The sequence below is a fragment of the Neltuma alba genome, unplaced genomic scaffold (assembly GCF_004799145.2).
Source record: "Neltuma alba isolate B1F8T4 unplaced genomic scaffold, ASM479914v2 tig00010596_pilon, whole genome shotgun sequence".
Classification (NCBI taxonomy): domain Eukaryota; kingdom Viridiplantae; phylum Streptophyta; class Magnoliopsida; order Fabales; family Fabaceae; genus Neltuma; species Neltuma alba.
In genome coordinates, this window is record NW_021635458.1 from 42135 (window position 1) to 62194 (window position 20060).

At 35.4% G+C, this 20060-nt stretch overlaps 3 protein-coding genes across 4 annotated transcripts; 2 read left to right on the top strand and 1 right to left on the bottom strand.

Annotated features, from left to right (window-relative positions):
- The first annotated feature begins 441 nt into the window (after nt 1-441).
- Nucleotides 442-4943, top strand: LOC114757430 (uncharacterized). The gene is made up of 12 exons (XM_028946489.1): nt 442-558; nt 1874-1922; nt 1997-2045; nt 2505-2575; nt 2780-2838; nt 2962-3054; nt 3284-3341; nt 3518-3654; nt 3732-3788; nt 4024-4121; nt 4196-4404; nt 4505-4943. The coding sequence occupies exons 1-12, from the start codon at nt 484-486 to the stop codon at nt 4573-4575; spliced, it is 1026 nt and encodes a 341-aa protein (XP_028802322.1). The 5' UTR covers nt 442-483; the 3' UTR covers nt 4576-4943.
- Nucleotides 4944-6056: 1113 nt separating this feature from the next.
- On the top strand, nt 6057-8069 carry LOC114757472 (peroxidase 16-like). Its single transcript, XM_028946533.1, has 4 exons — nt 6057-6783; nt 6906-7103; nt 7287-7452; nt 7532-8069. The coding sequence occupies exons 1-4, from the start codon at nt 6568-6570 to the stop codon at nt 7936-7938; spliced, it is 987 nt and encodes a 328-aa protein (XP_028802366.1). The 5' UTR covers nt 6057-6567; the 3' UTR covers nt 7939-8069.
- Nucleotides 8070-8200: 131 nt separating this feature from the next.
- LOC114757466 (plasma membrane ATPase 4) lies at nt 8201-14421 on the bottom strand. Of its 2 annotated transcripts, none has more exons than XM_028946527.1 (16): nt 14365-14421; nt 12753-12872; nt 12375-12611; nt 11530-12291; nt 11308-11430; nt 11110-11214; nt 10874-11018; nt 10540-10704; nt 10201-10439; nt 10061-10093; nt 9875-9956; nt 9551-9711; nt 9237-9410; nt 8956-9138; nt 8700-8873; nt 8201-8588 (listed from the first exon to the last, which is right to left on the bottom strand). In XM_028946527.1, exons 1-16 carry the CDS (start codon nt 14419-14421, stop codon nt 8565-8567), a joined length of 2784 nt encoding a protein of 927 aa, XP_028802360.1. In that variant the 3' UTR covers nt 8201-8564. The 2 variants fall into 2 exon arrangements, with proteins under 2 accessions (XP_028802360.1, XP_028802359.1); XM_028946526.1 differs by having other exon boundaries at nt 8692-8873.
- Between the last annotated feature and the right edge of the window lie 5639 nt (nt 14422-20060).

Here is a 20060-nt window from a genome sequence, read left to right on the forward strand (position 1 = left end):
CAGTCTTTATACCAAAAATGCAAATTCCAGATTAGTACCTCATGCCCATTTGGTCATTTTGCTTATTCAGGTGATTTATTTGTCTTTTTAAAATTCACATGGTATTTTGTAGTTATCTTCCCAAAAAAAATATTCAGCTAAATGAATAAAATAGTATTAAAATATAAATTAAAAAATAAAAGTTCATAACAAAATAAAATAAATTATTAATCAGTAACGAACAAACGCTCCATTTGTTGTTTAAATTTCCTGATATCTCTTAATTTTTTTTTATTCTCATAAAAATCATGTTTCTCCATAATTAATTGAAATACTTAAAAATATCATACAATTATTAATATTGTTTTATACTTTTAAAATGATAAATAAATAAGATTAAAATTTTAAAAACGATGGATTTTTTGTTTGTCTTAAAAGATTTTATTTCCGATGCCACAAGACCAGCTTATGGCATTCTCTCTTCTTCGCTGAGAACGCAGAGTAATGGAGAGCGACGTCGAAGAATCTCTGAGGAAGAAACCGAGAAAATACCCTTTTCCCGGCGATTCCACGCGCAAGGTTTATCTCACTAACCATTTATTCTCATACCTGCGATTTTAAATTTATTTTCTTCCCTCAGACTTTCACGGGTTCCAGCACTTGAGCAATTGCCTTGCTTTGATGAAATACTGAATATATTAGAAAGTATTTGCAATTGTGGTCTTATAAATAGCAGAATTAATCGATTAAAGTGTGTTCCAAGCCATGCTTGTGGTCGGGGATGCTGATTAACGGCACTTACCATTAGAAAATCAAACCTAACACTCTCATGTTGATGTAGAAACCTGTGTTCTAATATTAACATAAACGACATGAAATATGATGACTTTGCTTGATAGTAGAAACTTCTGAGCAATACTGCAAACGATAATGGAAAGGAAAAAGTAACTCCCTTTTCTGCTGTAGATTTTCGTCCCCAACTATTAATTCTGGTTTCCTTCCCTACTGGTCAATTTATATTGATGAATTAAGCTGGAGGAAGGAAACACAGTAAAAGCGATGTTACTACTGATGTTTATTCAACTTCTATATTCTATAGACCGTTATGGGATCTAAATTCCCCCATTTTGTAGGCGTTCGGCTTTGATTTGCCTCCGTTTTAACTATTTTTAGTTAAAAAAGGAAAGAATTTATGGACTATAGTTACCAAATATAGTTAGGAGGCCCATGGCGATTTTCTGATATGAATTGGTTGCTTGGCTTTTCAAGATCACCAGAATATCTCTAGGCAAGGCTGGGGAAACAAGCAGCTAGATTATAAGCTATGATATTATGAAGTCTAGGGTGTTTGATTGTGCTGCAATGATTCATTCCGTTTGTATTTTCTTTCTGGTTTACATGTTGGTTTGGATGGAAGCACCATTCCTTTTGTTTTTGTTTTTTTTGGTTTATTTCTTATACTCTGATTCGATAGAAAAAAAATGAAACTAAGATATAGGATTGATTGAAATGAGAGTGAAAACTTTATTTTGCTTTTCATGGACTTACTGGATCCTACACGAGATTGGGAGCAGAATCTACGTACTTTCAATTTTTTTTTTTTCAAAAATTAAAACCATCTGATATTTGATCCTGCTGAGTTAGATTTTAGTACTTTTAGGCCCACTTGGGGATATGTCTTTCAATGTGATTTTTTCCATCCAGAACGTTTGAATTTTTTGACCTTATTGAAAGGGAATGGAGTTTTTTTTTCCCCGCTCAACCTAATTACCGTTCTACATACTTTTAAGTTTAAATTAAAAGTCTGCTTTAACTTATCAATCATGAAGTTAACCATATCATGCCATTACTATTGATTTTAGCCTTTAATGACCCTGTTTTTTTTTTAAATCAGAATTTTGTGCAAGATGATGACATTCAATTGGAGACTACACGGGCTAGATGTAAGTCTAAATTTTCAGCAGTTTCCTTTCATTTTGTGATTAACTAAGAATATTGTCTTATGATTTTATGGCAGTTGCAAGTTTGCTTAAAAGGCATGGAGAATTGACAGAACGTCTTTCTAGGTACAAAGATCCTCTAGGTGCATGAGTTTTTTTGGTTAAACTTATCCTTCAAAAGTCATCATCACACATGTTGCAAGTGCATTCATGATAATTCTGTCTCCCCACCCCACCCCACCCCACCCCACACAAAAAAAAAAAAAAAAATCGTGAAGTCTTGGAGTGATTTGTAGGCCAATTGTATACTGACTTAAATACCCCCTTGTTTGGCTAGTTGTTACGATGGATGCATTTTTCCATGATTTACTTAATTCTCCAAAGGTTATCTCTGTTCATTCACTTTTGCTTTCTATCAGCATTTTGGATGATTTTTAACATTTCAAAGTCCCTACATATCCAAGTATGAGCTACCTGATCGTGTCAGATGTGGTGATTTTCATCTTTTTTTATTATTCAAGAATACTCATGTGGTGTTGCATGCAGTAGTGATGATAGTTTTTAATTATGTTCCTGGGTTCATAGGGACTCTGATAAGATGATGTATGAGCGTCTACAGAAAGAGTTTGAAGCTGCACGAGCTTCTCAAACTGAAGGTATGTCGATTTTGGTGTTAGCTAGATTCTTTCTTTAGCTGCAGAAATTTATGAGATGTGAATATGGTTTAGTTTGTTGAAATATAATCACGTGACTGCTCACTTTTTTGTCTTTATTCATTTGTGGAATTGCTAGTCTGTATTCTCAGTCATTTATCAATTTTCTGATGTATAAAAAGCTTATTTCCTTTTTATTTTTAATAGAGGTAAGCTTAGATGGAGAACAGTGGAATGATGGTCTGTTAGCAACGATAAGAGAGCGGGTACAGCCTTGTTGACATACTCATCTTTAGATATTTGAGTTCAGTAGTCTCCTTGAGTATCAAATTTGATGCTTAATCTGTGCATGATCAAATGCTTGACGTGTTGATATATGCTTTTGTTAGGTGCATATGGAGGCAGATAGAAAGGCAATGCCTGGAGATGCTAACATATTGGAATGCCCTCAGGAAAAAATTACTTACAAAATTGGAAACAAGGCAAGTAATATTCTGCTGATGCATGCTTGAATCATCAGCGTTTGATGAGACTTTTATGACTTTCAAGCTAACATATTGGAGTGCCCTCAGGAAAACATCTAGATAGTACCTTTTGAAAAATTCTCATTTGGTATTGACAGGAGTTCGCAATGATAATAATGTTTCTGTGCCTAGATTAGTTTTATTTTTTGTCTATTCTTTGATAGTGGTTTAGTTTTTTTTGAAGCAGGTAATTTGCTGTTTGGAAGGGGCTAGGATTGGTATACAATATGAGACATCTTTTGCTGGTAATTAGGATTAAATCATTTTTTAGTCCTTGACAAAAATTTACTGAACGTGGCAACACGAGCATTTTGTTTTAGCATGCTATGACACCGTTATTTACAAAGGGGAGGTCGGATCTTTCTACTTTGCCCATCCCCGTGTCTTTGTCAAGCTTTGATGATATATTATGTATTGGCAGGAGAACCATGTGAGTTGTACCATTGTGTGCTTGAAAGCAAGTCATTTCTTGAAAAGATGACTGTTCTTGAACACACGGTTCCATTTTTTCTGCCCATACGTGAAGCTGAAAACGATCTGCTTTCATCTAATGCAATGGTTGGTAATTTGCTGTGCTGGATTCACTTGTTTAGTTTCCAATCTTCTAAGCATTGGATTTAATGATTTGCTTTCAGACATTCATAGATCATGTCGGAGATCTTCTGCAAGCATATGTAGATAGACGGGAACAGGTAGACTACCCATGTATGTCTCTACTATGTGATCATTGAGACAAGCTTTGATATTTTTGGAACAAGAATATTTTGTCTTCATAATCTGCATGAATTTGCTGTCAGATACTGAGCAGCATATCCACTTATAAAGTTCATGCATGCGGTTAAAAAAGTGAATAAACTAAATAGTAATATCAATTTATATCACACCTATTAAACTGTATGTGTACATGTATTTGATTTCTTTATGCAGGTACGACTTATAAAGGAACTTTATGGAAATCAAATTGGAGAACTGTATCATAGCCTTCCTTACAACATGATTGAATTTGTACTGGAGGATTTTGATTGGTGAGGGTCTTGCTGTGATCTTATGCTAAGAAACTGAAAAGAAAATGTGTTAAAAAAAATCTCTCTTTTTGCAGCAAGGTAACTGTCAGCCTTAGATATGCGGATCTCATTTCTGTGCTTCCAACTCGAATCAGAGTGCTAGCATGGCCAATGCACCAATCCAAGAAAAATACTCCTGCTACGGCGACTTTGAACAGGAAGGAAGATGGACTACTGGGAACTAATCCGCCCATTCGCCTAACCTATGCAGAAGATGCCCTACGAACCATGAGTTTACCAGAAGGTAAAACTTTGTTGGTTCATTTCTAAATAACAATGTTTCTTTCTCGGCTATGCAGATTTTGTGTTAATCAGAGGAGTTATATTCTGCTTCCTGGTTCCAGCATACGCAGAGATTGTGTTGAATCTACCACATGCGCTTCAGCAGATGTTTAACCAAAGAGCGAATTCCTAAAGCTATGCTTCCAGTCTGGATCTGTGCAAACCTTTGGTGGGGATAGGTGTTCAAGTAGCAGAAAAATACTCTTACAGGCTCCAGTTATTACTTGGTCAAAGTGGATTTGAACAGAGCTGATTTTTATGTAATTTTTGCATGCGCCCCATGTGATTTCTCAATACCTATTGTGGTTTGTTGGATTGCTAGTTCGGTAGGCTATTGGAGACATATTCTCCACTACAACAAAACTCATACACTAGCATGTAATTAGAATGAAGCATTTTCTCAATTATAGTTTTTCTTTCATAGTTTCCGTTCATTGCACAATAAGGCATGAGGTTATTTTGGAGTTTTCAACTAGGGAATGGAGGTGGCTTTTCATGTGATTAACGTTACACGTCAATTATTTACTGATGTTTCCATGTTACTTAACAGTTCCAGTAGATTGAAATACTTTGTATGCGGTGGGGAATCGCTTGGTGCCAGACGACAAATAAATAAATAAATATTAAGGGCTACGTACATAATGTGGAAAATGCAGCCTATGCTAATGACAGGGGCCGTTTACATTATAGCTTATCAAAAGGTTTGAATTTCCGATGCCTTAGCCATAATTGTGTTCAATAAGAAAATACCTGTGTCTATTAAAAAAACTTCAGTTTTAAGCACCCCCACCCCAAAGGGGGGAAAAAGTATTGGTGAAAAAAGTATTGTTCTGCATTAAAAGCATCGGGATTTTGTACATGATGTCCAGCTGATATCGTCTCAAGGTGAAAAAGTTCAGTAGAGGTGAGGTGTTAGAACATGAGTAGGGAAAATGACATTGACGGGCCTCGGAAGGCACCAAAACCTATCGAAGGCTGTGAAATTTGGAAAGTTACAGTGAGGAACTTGAGGTTTTAGCAAGTTCAGCTGTAAACTCTTGAATATCCCTTGTAAATTGCTTCAGATGAATTATAAATTACTAGAAGTAAATTTTAAGATGAAACAGAGTCATAAATTCCTAAAGATTAGTAGTAAATTATTGACAGTTGTAAATGGGAGGGATACCACAACAGTGATAAATTTTTAATCTTGTGAAATGTTAATGAAATCTTTCATTAGTTTTGGTAGGTGACTAGCTCATTTTATAAGCAAATTCCTTATTTACAAGCAATTTTTGACATATTACAATTGATCTTGAGCAATTTATGGTTCAAGTGTACTACGATTTAGATCATTCACTCTGCTCTACTTTTGGAATCTTGAGGGTAATTTTTTCCTTCTAAGATCAATGTCGTTTACCCCTGCGAGTATCCACAAGATAGGCAATACTTATGCAAGTCGAAATGTCTCAGCACGCGTCTCCTCCTTTTTGTAGAGAGAGTGTAAGATTTAAGGAGGGCACATGGCAAAGTGGAAAGTGTCACTCTTCCATTTGTTGAGCTATTTGATAATGGAATCTCTATCAGTAAGTGCTGCAAACACCTTCAGAATTAGTGAGTGCACCATGTAGCAGTTAAAGCATGCTTTTTTACAAAAAAAAAAAATTTTAAAAAAAATCCTAGTGCATGTAATGGCAACTTAATGACATACAGTTTTGTCCAATTCATAATATTCCGAGATTATGTACAAACCAACTATCTTCATTTTGGAGGAAACTAACAAAAAGCACAAGTAAAATAAGTCAGAATTAATCACGCTGTGTCAGCCCTCAGGGACCAGATAAACTTTCTCTCGTGACTATGATATTTTAAAACGCATTTGGCCATATTGCACCAATCCAAGAGCTTCCACTGCAACCTCTTCTTAAAAATTATTAAGCAGCATGGCAACGTGTGCTTTGTCAGATATTATTAAAACACTTGCACGTTCTCCGAAGGCAAATTCTGTAGGTATGTAGTTCTTGGTCCATCTCTTGCAAATTTTTAACCCTCTACGATTCTCTCCAGAAAATCATCTTGACTATTAGTGCAGTGACAACCAATAAACCCATGGTGGAGTAACAAGTCCAAAACCAGCAACAGAAAAATGAGTTCCTCGAGTAGCTTCATTTTGTTTCTTGTTAGCCTGCTTTCTTTGCAGCTCATAGCAGCAAGTTTTGGCCAACTTCAGGTGGACTATTACAATCATTCATGCCCAAATGTTGAGTCGATAATTCGAGCCGCAGTTGAAAGGAAATTCCAGCAGACAATTGTAACTGCGCCTGCTACACTTAGGCTTTTCTTCCATGATTGCTTCGTTAGGGTCAGCAAAGCTTGTCATTTCTTCTTCTTCTTCTTCTTCTTCATCATCATCCATCCATCCATCCATCCAAGCCTTTTGGCAATATCTTCCTGAAAGCTTATATTGTGTGTATGTGTGGATAGGGATGTGATGCTTCTGTGATTCTGGCTAAGAGAAACGGTGCAGCAGAGAAGGTCAATCCCATTGATCTGTCACTGGCTGGTGACGGGTTTGATACTGTGCTTAAAGCCAAGGCTGCGGTTGAAGAGGTCCCTGGCTGTAGAAATAAGGTTTCATGTGCTGATATATTGGCATTGGCCACAAGGGATGTCATTACACTGGTACATAAGGATACCATTTTGCTATCCATTTCTAGTCCATCAAATCAATCTTTGTACACAATGAGCAGTTCTACAGTACAAGTCATTATCAGTGACTTTGTGTTATTAGTCTTTTAGTGAGTTAACTTTGCCCAGGGAGTAGCATAACACTGTGATTATAAGTACAATTTTACTTGATTGCAGACAGGAGGACCGTCTTATACAGTAGAGCTGGGAAGGCTTGACGGGAGAATCTCCACGAAAGCCAGTGTGAGACGCCGCATTCCTCATGCTAATTTCAAATTACCTAAGCTGGAGGCAATGTTTGCTTCACATGGTCTCAGTCTCACAGATCTAGTTGCTCTATCAGGTAATCCATTTGTAATGGAAAAACAAAGACATTAATCGGATACAGAAACTATGATCTGAACTGAAATGGATTGTTGCAGGAGCACATACTATAGGTTTCTCTCACTGCAGTCAATTCTCTAGACGCATTTACAGATTCAGAAGCAGGAACAGTATTGATCCAACACTTGATTTGGGTTATGCACAACAGCTCAGGAACTGGTGCCCAACAAATGTAGACCCCAGAATTGTCGTAAGCTTGGACCCCACTACGCCTTGGATATTTGATAATCAGTATTTCAAGAATCTTCGGCAAGGCAAAGGACTCTTAACATCTGATCAAACTTTGTTTACTGATAGAAGATCAAGGAAGTTGGTTAACTTGTTTGCATCCAACAGCACAGCCTTTGAACAGGCTTTTGTAACTGCCATGACAAAACTCGGACGGATTGGGGTCAAAACAGGAAACCAGGGTGAAATTAGGCAAGATTGTACCAGGGTCAATTAGATCACCGTCCTTTACTTCTTCACCGTTTTTCTTTACAATTTATCAATGCTTGTTTCATTCTAATCTTTTAGGCCGTAACGTATGGAATGTCTCCATTTAATCATACAAGCTTTGCCTCATGAATTATAATCGCCTTTTGAGACCATTAGCCGAGAGAGCAAGAGTTATGATTGTTTAAGCGAGTGACAAGACTTGCGCGAATTATGCATGCATGTACCTTAAAGAATATAAATGACTACAAAATTATTAAGCAACAACAATATAAGGAGCTGCAATGTCACCTGAATAGCACTAGTATTACGGAAAGCAGAAAGGATGTCGGTGAAACCCTTCCATAACAATGGTATTATTTTGGTACCAAAAGTGAAAGGGAGCTCTTGCAAATATCCACTAGATCACACTAGTGGCTTCTCCACAACGGAAGGAACAAAAAAACTACTTTTTCTAATATAAAAATGGATTTAACTCAGTGCTTTCTTCGTCATTATATTGGTCATATTAGTTGTTGGACAAGCGCTCATGTTACTTCTTCAAGGCTTTTCCAAGCTCTTCATTACACTGTATAATGCTGCTGAATTGTATCAATGTCAAGTCCCTTCAGCTTCACCACTGACTCAACGTGTCCCTTAAGAGTGTGTAGCTCCCTTAGCCTGCAAGGCCAATTTAAAAAGAGCCCAAAACAAAAAAATCTCGGTAACTATGTAATAAACCCTTTGGAGAGTAAGCTTGAAGCTAAAAAAGTTATAGGGCTACCTTGCAACCTCAGCTCGTCGCTTGGCTTGCTCTGCAATCTCTGAAAGCTCCCTGTAGCTATTTTTGTCATTGAAAAGGTTTGTAGTTTCTGGTGGCTGAAGACCATGAAGAGTTCTCTGTGCGGCTGCCCACTGTGCTTCTCTCTCTTCTTTCCCATAATCTTTCTTGGTGGTGAAGGCAGTCTGCAATTACAAAAGCATGAGAAAACTTAGAATCTTGAACACTGGGGATCACAACACAACGGAGAAATGGAAAAGAAGCTACCTTGTTCTCCAAAATATTGTCCCAAGCCTTTCCACTGAGACCGTAGCGGATAGCAAATTTGAGCAAATCAAGAGGGATATATGTCACTATACTGTAGAGCCAGATTACACCAGCCCATCCCCATCCCATTCCCTTAATCCTTGCGAATTCCCAGTGTGCATACACAGCAATCAAAGTTGCTACCTGTCAATCACATAATGAATGATTTTACCGTACAATTCACTTTAATAATGTTCGACAAAACTAAGGAGGCAGCTTCAAGTTTCAAGCATGAGAGTTACCAGCTGAGCAATTAAGAAAGCACTTAGAAGGAGAAGACCGGGTCTTTCAACAAAGGACCAGCTACGAGACCTAGTGACAAAAATTAAGGCCTGGCTGATAATACTGACTTGTAGGTACAAGGCCGCCATCATTTCATTGGGTCTGTGTCTCAGAGACCTCACGCCAAACTTGTCCTGTAACAGTAAGACATCAAGATATAACTCTTAGAGCTTGAATTGCTGAATAATGTCCTGCTCTTTTTCTTATTTTGATGTTGTCGGCTGATCCGCTATTTAAATATATTAAGAGTAAAAGATGGAGTCTGAGTTATTACCGAGAAGAAGTCGGTATCATATATAGCCCAGAAAAATACAACTGTCATTAGTGCCAAGTAACCACCAAGCACAACGCCGGTAGCAAATATCTCCTTCAGTTTCCAACTGTCGGGCTGTGGGGATGGCTTCACTCGATCCTTGGATATTGTCATAATGGTTCCTGAAGGTTTCATGGTTAAAGATAATGTGAGACTAAATTTCTTTTTTGTTGGAATTTATGTCCGTCAACAAATTGCAATTCCTTCAACTATTAAAAACAATACACAAATTAGAATCAGCCATGCACAGACATTTAATTTGACGTACATGTTGAAGAATCTTACCGTCATTTAGTATGGCAATAATCAGAACCATGAAGGGTGCAAAATCAAACTTCCAGATCAACGCAATAAACAAGAAACCAAACTGCAGAATGATAATAATAATAATAATAATTAGTATAAATCACAAGATTTCTTTACAAGTATCAGTATTAATATATTGTAGTGTGAACCTATCTGCATACTTACCACGATACGAATAGTGATGGACACAGCATAAATCTGCCAAATTCAGTAACAGAAAAAAAAAAAAAAAAGGTCACATTTGGCATCCTAAACCATCAAAGGAGTGGCTAAGATAATAGAATGAGTTATGCAAGGTAACTAACAGTGTAGTTCTTCATCCTCTGGAAAATAGCCCTGCTAGTGAGCACTGCACTGACAATGACACTCAAACCAGGCTCAGTGAGGACAATATCAGAAGCACTCCTGGCAGCATCCGTCGCATCAGCAACAGCAATTCCAATATCTGCTCTCTTCAATGCAGGCGCATCATTCACACCATCTCCTGTCATTCCACATATATGCTTCCTCTCTTGCAGTCTTTTCACTATTTCATACTTATGCTCTATAATATATCATACCACAAAAAGCAAAAACGTCAAAATGTTGGGAAAATGTATCAACATTTTCGTATACATACTCATAGATATGGTCGAAGTAGGTACCAGGAAAGACTCCTGCAAATCCATCAGCCTTCTCAATCAATTCGTCAACCGGAAGAGCTGAAACAGTAGCATCCTTTTCTCCTCCCAGCAGTGAAGAAGATGGGTACATGTTTGTCCCCATTCCAAGCCTTCGCCCAGTTTCCTTGGCAATGGCAAGCTGATCACCTATAGAACAAGACAACAACAATCAATTTCTCATTCTATTCCAAGCGACAAAGTTGTCTCAGTTATAATATATACATAGTAACTGCTAAAACTACTCGGTTTTTAAGATTCCAGCCATAATACTATTCTTACCAAAAGAATAAAACATGAACAAAGCCTATAATCTTACCAGTAATCATCTTGACATTGACACCAAGGTGAAGAGCTCGTTTGATGGTCTCAGCGCTGTCATGCCTAGGAGGATCAAAGAGGGGTAGCAAACCAACAAATTGCCATGGTGCCCCTGGAGCATCTTTCGACTTTTCTGGCACTTGCTGGAGACGAAATAATCAAAGCAACAATAAGGGAAGGGTGTTGTTCGGTTAGGCGGGAAAATTCGTCAAGATTAATACTAGATTAGCAAACCTGTCTTGCAACAGCTAAAGAACGAAGTCCACGCTCAGCAAACTTATCAATACATGTATGAACCCTCTTCCTCACATCCTCTTTGCAGTTGCAAAGGTTCAAAATCTGAACATGACAAAAACATGGTTCAGTTCACTGAATAAACCTAGCTAGTCTTCGTATTCATCACAGGGTGTTGCCATTGGAGTGCTTATTTACCTGCTCGGGAGCACCTTTACTAGCCCTATGCCAACTTCCGTCTGACTCAATGTATGTAAGAGCAGTCCTCTTGTCCACGGGATTAAATGGCAGAAAGTGAACCTCCCGGATTCCAGCTCGAGCCTATCCAATTCAAAGTAGTTAGAAATTAAGAACTTGGGTAAATAAAACTCATCCCAAAGTTTAAAAGGAGTTTTTTTTTTTTTTTGGATATTCTATCACCTCCTTCGGATCAGCCAGCATCCCAACAATTGCAGCATCTATGGCATCCTGATTCTCAGTTCTGGAAGCCCTTGCTGCAAGAAGCATCACAAACTCCTTCTCCACACCCTTAGCAAACACTTCAATCAAGTTCCTGTCAACACTTAGCTTATTCAATGTGAGAGTCCCAGTCTTGTCACTGCACAGAACATCCATGCCTGCCATTTCCTCAATAGCAGTCATTCTCTTAGTGATTGCACCTTGTTGAGACAATCTATGAGAACCGATGGCCATTGTCACCGACAATACAGTAGGCATGGCAATTGGGATTCCTCCGATCAACAGAACCAAGAGATTGTCGATTCCATCCCTATACTTGCGATGCTGTATTGGGTACATCACGATGATCTCAATCAGTATCCCAACAGCGATTGAACAAATACAGAAGTTACCAATGGCTGTGAGGACTTTCTGGAAGTGACCAACTTGGTTGGTGCTATCCACCAAATGAGCAGCTTTACCAAAGAAGGTGTGAACACCAGTGGCAATCACAACTGCTTCAATCTCACCCTTTTTAACAGTTGATCCAGAAAATACTTCATCCGATGGGTTTTTGGTTGCAGGAAGAGACTCTCCAGTTAAAGCAGACTGATCAACACTTAAAGCATCACCCTCCAGAAGACGTGCATCAGCTGGGATAATATCTCCTAGTTTGATGCTGATTATATCTCCTGGGACTAAAATTGCAGCATCTTGTTCATTCCACTGACCATCTCTCAGAACCTGCAAAGACAAAGAGGTTGTTAAACCAGTCTTAAAGAAGAAGTCCAAGGAAGAGTATATACTGTATGGTGTTTGACTATGACCTTGGTCTTGGGAGCTAAACCAGCCATAAGTGCAGCAGCGGCATTTCCAGCATTATTTTCTTCGATAAAACTGATTGTAGAGTTGACGAGCAGTAGAACAATGATTCCGACGAAGTCTTGCCAATCTGGAGGTCTTCCTCCTCCATTGGCCATAGCAATGGCCATTATTGCAGCAGCTTCCATGACCCATGACAGAGGGTTCCACATGAAACCCAAGAACTTCAAAAGTTTGCTTTCCTGTTGTCATGAAACAAGACCAAGATGTTGTTGTGAAACAATGCAATGTTCCTCCTTTGCTGCCGCCAACAGATGTAATGGCTTGCTTTCACAAAAACACGAGAGGAGGATAAACTGACGCATGAGTATCTGGAAACGTACCTTTTTCTCTTCCAATTTGTTTGGTCCGAACACTTGAAGCCGATTGGCTCCTTCGTCTGAGGATAGACCTGTTCTTGAACATTTCAGCTGCTCAAACACTTCCTCTATTGGAATTTTTTCCTGGTCACAAGATTATTAATGTTTGTTATCTCCGAAGTCGGAATGCTTTAAGAGCGGAAGAATCTGTTTCTTATCCATGACCGGATTGTTAATGATGCATTTAAGCTCTGTATTAAAATTCTGGTCATCATCTCCAACCCAAAAAAAACAAAAAAATTCTGGTAACCATCAGTTATGGCGACTCAAGTCCTACGTCCTATTGTGAATTCGTGATGCCAACACCAGCAGATTAACAATACTCGCATTTTAGTCGGACCCAAATATTCCAGCCAGTAAACAAAGCACAGTGAATCATATATGATTCATGAAGCTAACATACATGGTGATTTACCTAGCTTCATAAGCAAATACTAATTAATATACCATCATGAGTATAAATATTCTTCCAATATTACGTAAAAGCAGCATCATAATCATATAATATAGAGTAGATTGTGAATGAATAAATTTAAGGATAATAATTTCGATATCTCTAAATCCGCCCGAAATATTTCAGCTTGATCATAAAAGCAGTTAAATTAATTAATTTGGAGAATTCCTCGCTGTGTATAGGGGCACAAATTTCAGATAATTTATACTACTATAAGAGCTAATTGACTCATTTAAGTAGATTAAGAAAATAAGTTAAGTTAATTATTTATAATAAATAGATGTAATCTTTCTTAAAATATCATTGCTAATCAAGTGTATTAATTAAAACTATTATTATTAGAAGGAGTATCTTGGAAAAAATGCATAAATATAAAAGATAAAATGAATTGATATCTTATATTTAGAATTAAAATAAAAATCAAATGAGTTGAGCGGAAATAATAATTTCTACGGTGTGAAACAAACGGCGTTATGGCCAAAAAAGGAAAAAGAAACAAACGGCGTTGAAAGAGCGTGAGCAGAAACGTGCGTGGAGAACCCGCTATGTTGCCAAACATATTCGAATTACCACCATTTTCGCTATTAACGGTATTAATAATGTTTTTTTTGGGTCAAACAGTGTTAATAATGCTGTCGGTAAAAATATGATAGCATTAATAACGTCAGAAAAATAAAATGAATAATAACAAAATTATTAATAAGCAGCATGAAATAAATTGAGATCAACAAGACTAAAAGAACGAGACGAGAGGGCGATTAAATTGCTGAGAAATTAAAGGAATAAGTATGTTAAGACAAAGTTAGTTATTAAATTGAACTGGCAGCTCGACTGAAGAGTGTGAGAAAGAAATGGTAAACGGGGCTTGTGATTAAGAAGAGAGTGATATATATATATATATATATATATATAGTTGAAAGCATGAAAGATTAGGGAGGCAAAGGGTGAAGAAGAAAAGAAGGCAGAGGAAGTTTCATGAAAAGAAGGTTAAGGGGGACAGAGTGTGAAGAATTTAGAAGTAAAGAAGGCAGAAAGCTGAAGGAAAGAGAGTGAGAGAAAAGAAACGAAGTGGGAATGAACATATGAAAGTGGAAGAGAGAGAGAGAGAGAGAGAGAGGGTACCAAATCGACGTTCTCATTTTTGATCTCGTCGAGACTGATGGCCTTGTCGACGGGCATGTTGAGTTGAGATGACAACGGAAGCAAAGGGAAGAAGACGAGAGATAGAGAGTCTGATGTGAGTTTGGGTGCGTCCTTATATATATGTGTGTGTGTATGCTCCTCGGCCTCCCTTCCTCCCTCCCCTTTCTGTTATGACGCTGCTCCTCTTTCCCTGGGTCCCGCCCTCTACTTTTCCCCTCCCAGATCAATAACAATAATAATAAAATACAGAAAAACGTAAAAAAAAAAAAAAAGACTTTGAAAATTAAAAAGTTACATTCAGGTACCCGTTCACAAAAATTATTGTCAAAATCTATACTATTATTGTCAAAACCCATACTAATATTGTCATGAGTCTCTGTTTACATTTTTTTTATTTAGGTGGTCTTTTTTTGTCATTTTTTTCTAAAATATACTTCATTTCCTTGAGTTGATTTTGATTTTAAATATAAGACTAATTTTTTATGCTTATCAATTTTTTTAAAATTACTCCTGTTAATACTCTCTTGACCACAATCAAATAGGAAATAAAAACATGATATTAAGAAAAATAATTATAATATTTTAAAAAAATATGTCATATTTCTTATAATCAACTAACTTTTCTAATTTTTTTTAATTTAATCAAATTTATTAAATAAATTTTATGTTGAGAATGAGAATTACTACTGCATTTATGAACTTCTGAGAGGCTTTTTGACCTCCCACGGCTACCCCCCCCCCCCCAAAAATATGGCCACTCCCCTGCCTCCTCGGGGAAGGTCTTGTTTGCAAGAGTTATGACTCTTTAATTTGGTCTCTTACATCTATTGTGTTTTATTAATGTCATTAATTAGCACTCCATTAGTAGTAAATTAATTAAAAACAAATGCGCCAACTCTCTCCTCTTCCCATGGCCACGCCCACTCATTTTTGCTACCCTACATCTTTTCGTAAGAACCACTTCCTTACCCAGTTTTGGTGTCATGAAAAAGTTCATAAAAATTTGGTGTTTTCATAATTTGGTACGTGTGAGAAGTCATCATGTGAGATATATACCCAGTTTCTAATCCCACATTCCACAGTCAATATCTGAAAAAAAAATTATTGTGCAATAAGAATTTGATCACTAAAACATCTTGCATTAAATTACAACTGGTCATGACATATTAATAACTAGATATTTTAGTGAGTAAGATCTTTATTTGGGATGCATAGCAATTTTTTCACTCTATATTATACTACTTTTAATCCTAAATATAAGAATCAAGCAAAAAAATTATTTTAATTTTAAATATAAGATTTTTATCTACCATGTTTCTCAAATCTATAATTTTTTTCCACATCCTATTAATTGCACATGTTATGAATTTTAATCGGGATAATTATAATGTACATGATTAAAAAAAAATATTTTAGAGAACCAGCATATTTGTTATGGATAGCTAACTTAACTAATATTTTAATATTTATAAATTAATTATCTACTTTTTATATAAAAATAGGAGAGAATACCTTAATAAATTATAACAGGTTTATTATAAATATATTATTCTTCCATGTTTTTTTTCCTTCAAAAATATTACTGGTATGGACTATGACATATTCGACTGCTTGATTAAAGTAATTATTTGACATGCTTGGGCTACTTATAAAATTTTATTTTTACTTATTTCATTATTTTCTTTGTAACAAATCTAAGTCCCCTGTTTTGATTTTACCAAACAAATAAGTCGTTGGATACTTCAGTTATAAAATTCTCTATATCAAAAACAAACATTTATTATTAGTATTAACCAATAAAATATTATAAAATTATCTAATAAATCACTAAGTAAATTTTGTTGGTTATACAAAAAACAATTATTAAATAGACAATACAAATGGAAAACTTATCCACATTACGTCTGAAATTATCGTCCTCCAAACACATAATTAATTCAAGATGCACAATTAACGATTTTTAATAATTATTTTTATTAGTGTGGATTTATTCTCTTCGTTCTTTCCACGTGCATGCTACCACTTCTAACCATTTACGAAACTTCTTCCTCGTTGTTCTTTTCTTCTATCATACAACTTCTCAATATAATAAAGCACACATATATAAATTAAAGGTCGCATCTAATCATTTTGCACTGTGATTCCATTAAGATCCTTCATTTATATATAATTATATATATATATATATTGCCTTCAATTGAAAGAGAGGCGAAAAATAGGCATAATTAAATAAAAAAAATAGTCGTTTACAAATAAAATGAGATTCGTCCTCATAAACATACATAAAAGGAGGACTGAAAGTGGAATTAATATGGAGACTTTTTGCACGTGCGTACGTACCTTTGTAGCCAAAATCAACAATTCAGCTTGATGCCTTTCACAATTAATCACAGTGCACCAATATTGTATTTAATATTTATTTATAGATGTTTTGCTGCTTAATTTATCAATCACGCATATTAATGTCGGATAAGCTGGTGCGCAAGATGCTTACTTATCCTTGCTCGTTATATATGCCACTGCTGCTAATTAGGAGTGCATTTAACTTTTTTTTTTTCCCGTTAAAATCTTACCCTCGTTGGTCAACCCAGATGATATGTAGAATCCATTTAGAATTATATTTATAATTATTTATAAATATATTTGATATAAATTGAGATAATTTGTTTTCATATACTTATTTTTTATTTTATAAGTCAAATAGGAAAGAGGAGAAATGGAGGACGGAAAACACAGTTCAATTTTAATCTTTCTCGTATCCTAACCCGGTCCCTTACGATTCGTCTGTTGTTCACGTCCACTATTCTTTACTACTATTTCCGGTTCTAATTATAAGAGTTAGTTAACTAATTTGAGGAAATTAAGAAAGTAAGTTGAATTAGTTTGTTCTAAATAGGTGTTGTCTTTCCTAAAATATCCTTACTAATCAAATATATTGACTAAAACTATCATTGTTAGAAGGACTACTTTGAAAAAAAATGTATAAATATGAGATACAAAGTGAATTGAGGTCTTATATTTAAGATCAAAATAAAAGTCATACATGATTTTATATTAAGGATAGAAAGTACTACTTTGTCGGTTCTTCTGCCTTAAACAAAACGGGGCACGTGTCAATTTGTGGTTGCTAGGGGCAGCAAAGTTTTGTGCGCCCACTTTGTTCCTATTCCCAATGTAATGTTCATCTCACTTTAACTTGTTCCTATTCCCAATGCCCAAACCACGGGTTAGTTATCCGCCTTTTTATTTTTGGAATAATGATTAAAAAAAAGTTGAAATTTTATAAATACCAAATAAAAAATATTAACAAAAATTTATTATCATTTGTAAATTTAAACTTGTCAATACCAAATAAAGTTGTATTACCAAACCTGATTTAGAATTTATAATTTCAGCTTTTTTTCTGTCATTTTTTCTTTATTTTTTTCCAAAAAAATAGGACATCAAGATATTTTTTCTCTCCATATATACTCAACCTCTTTATGAAAGATATATATTGCATATAAAATCAAAATGATAATTCTAATTTATTGACATACTACCCCTGTTCTTATTATAAAAGTTAATTTAATATTTAATTTAGTCTTAAATATAATACTTCAATCCTATTTTTATTTTTTAAAATAGTCTTTGTAATAGTTATACATGTCAAATGTTTCATTAAATGATGGTTCTAATCAATATTATTAGTAAGAATATTTTAAAAAAGATGATACTCATTTATTATAAATAAATAATTTAATTTATTTTTTAAATTTATTTAAAATATTTAACTTATTTTTATATTAAGAATCTTAAGCAGTGTATTTTAAATAATTTGAATTTATTTTATTTTCAGGGCCTACTTTTCATCTCAGTACCCATACAGGTCCATGCATGAACTGTCACCACTCTGCGTGATGATAGTAATTGTATAGTATTTGTTATTTATTTATTGGTGTTACCAAATTTAGGTCCAGATCATACGTGTTGGGCATAGAAAGCAAGTACAGAAACGTACACTTCAGGACTATCATTCAATGGAAGGGACGCACATTCCAAACCGCTGTGTATTTTATAGCATTAATTAAAAAAAATTAATTTAGTTAGTTGGTTATAATAAATATATATTATTTTTAAAAATATCTTTATTAATCAAATATATTAACTAGAATTATTATTATTAAAAAGATTATCTTAAAAAAAAATAGATATGTGAGATAAAATAGATTAAGATTTTATATTTAGGATCAAAATAAAAATCAAACAAACTCCTATATTAAAAACAGGAGGTAGTAGTATTTTTTTTTCTCACTCGCGTTAAATAAAAAGGTACAGATTACAAATTTATGATTCCCCACTATGCCAATGAGATTTCGGTGAGTTCAGACTGAAAGCTGACGGAACAATTTGCATTCTGGACCCCATTCAAAGTGGACTCCAACAACATAAAGGTTCTGATTAATAACCAAGTAATGGTATGTTCATGGATACAACTTTTTCCCCAGTCAATAGCAAAATATTAATATAAATGCATCCACCAGCAAATAAAACTTAATTTAATTGAATCCCCTGTTTTTAGCAAGCGAAATTGGAATAGTCGATGCAAGTGTACGTCTGCTTTTTGCTTAGCTCCAAAATCAAATTTGCAGACGCACAGGGGCTTTAGGTAGAAGGAGGTGGACATGAATATGGGCAGGTAGCTTTCTAGCGTCCACTTGGTGACTTTAATGATAAAATATTAGTACTGATTAAGAACAGAACTATAAACAGATCCCATGTTAATTTGCATGGTTAATGGGACAGTCAAGGGGACATCATAATCCGGAATAGTTAATGCCTATTCCTGATTTCTTTTGTTTGGTACAGCCTTAAAAATCGAGGACAGGACATAATCGTAACTAATAATAAGCCAGCTCCAACCACAAAACCTTAAACAGGGGACTCTGTTCTACGGTTAAAATCTGCTGGTATGGGAATTTACATCCTTGGCTCTGCTCTTGGCAACATCATCATCATCTTGACTCGACAAAGTTCCGCGCCACATGCTGAGCCAAACAGATCTTTGTCACTCCTTTATAATCAAAAATAAAATTTATTCAAAATCAAAAGTTACTGATAAATTGGTATGCTTGAAGTTTTGAGTGGAATGAATTTAAAAAAAAAAAAAGAGGAAAAAAAGGGCAGTGGACTCTGGAAAGGGAAGATAAAAAGTGGTCACTCACGCACTTCAATGTTCTAAGAACCCAATCATGGATGCCTTCGTTCCTGCTATTTTATCTCCAAACATATACCATCCACTTTCATTGGAAAATCATAATTAAGTTATATACGACAAAGTTGAATATTTCTCTTTTTTTTTTCATTATAAATAATCGTAAAGTCATGAACTTTTTCGCATGTAATTTTCTCAAAGTAAATGGGAGGCCTAGCAAATTGTACATCAATCTGTACGGAAAAAGGAGGAGTTGATGTGCTTGGGGTGGGCTCACATCACATGGTGACTGAATTTATTCTACTCCCAAACCCATTAAACATTGACTTATGTCAAAACAAAGTTGGTTAATCTCATCCACCAACGAAAGTGATGTCTCCTAAAACACAAGAGAGGCTTAATTTGAATATAGGAATACTGTTAAAGCTGTTGATCTCCAGTTCTCAACAAAAACAAAAAAGGGGAAAAAAAGAAAGGCCCT

Coding starts and splice junctions, on each gene's coding strand:
- LOC114757430 (XM_028946489.1), top strand. CDS start 484: ATGGAGAGCGACGTCGAAGAATCTCTGAGGAAGAAACCGAGAAAATAC. Junction 3,655..3,731: donor TGCTTTCATCTAATGCAATG/GTTGGTAATTTG, acceptor ATTTGCTTTCAG/ACATTCATAGATCATGTCGG. Junction 4,405..4,504: donor AACCATGAGTTTACCAGAAG/GTAAAACTTTGT, acceptor TCCTGGTTCCAG/CATACGCAGAGATTGTGTTG.
- LOC114757472 (XM_028946533.1), top strand. CDS start 6,568: ATGAGTTCCTCGAGTAGCTTCATTTTGTTTCTTGTTAGCCTGCTTTCT. Junction 7,104..7,286: donor CAAGGGATGTCATTACACTG/GTACATAAGGAT, acceptor ACTTGATTGCAG/ACAGGAGGACCGTCTTATAC. Junction 7,453..7,531: donor AGATCTAGTTGCTCTATCAG/GTAATCCATTTG, acceptor GGATTGTTGCAG/GAGCACATACTATAGGTTTC.
- LOC114757466 (XM_028946526.1), bottom strand. CDS start 14,421: ATGCCCGTCGACAAGGCCATCAGTCTCGACGAGATCAAAAATGAGAAC. Junction 11,431..11,529: donor TGCTGGCTGATCCGAAGGAG/GTGATAGAATAT, acceptor TGAATTGGATAG/GCTCGAGCTGGAATCCGGGA. Junction 9,712..9,874: donor TATTGCCATACTAAATGACG/GTAAGATTCTTC, acceptor TGAAACCTTCAG/GAACCATTATGACAATATCC.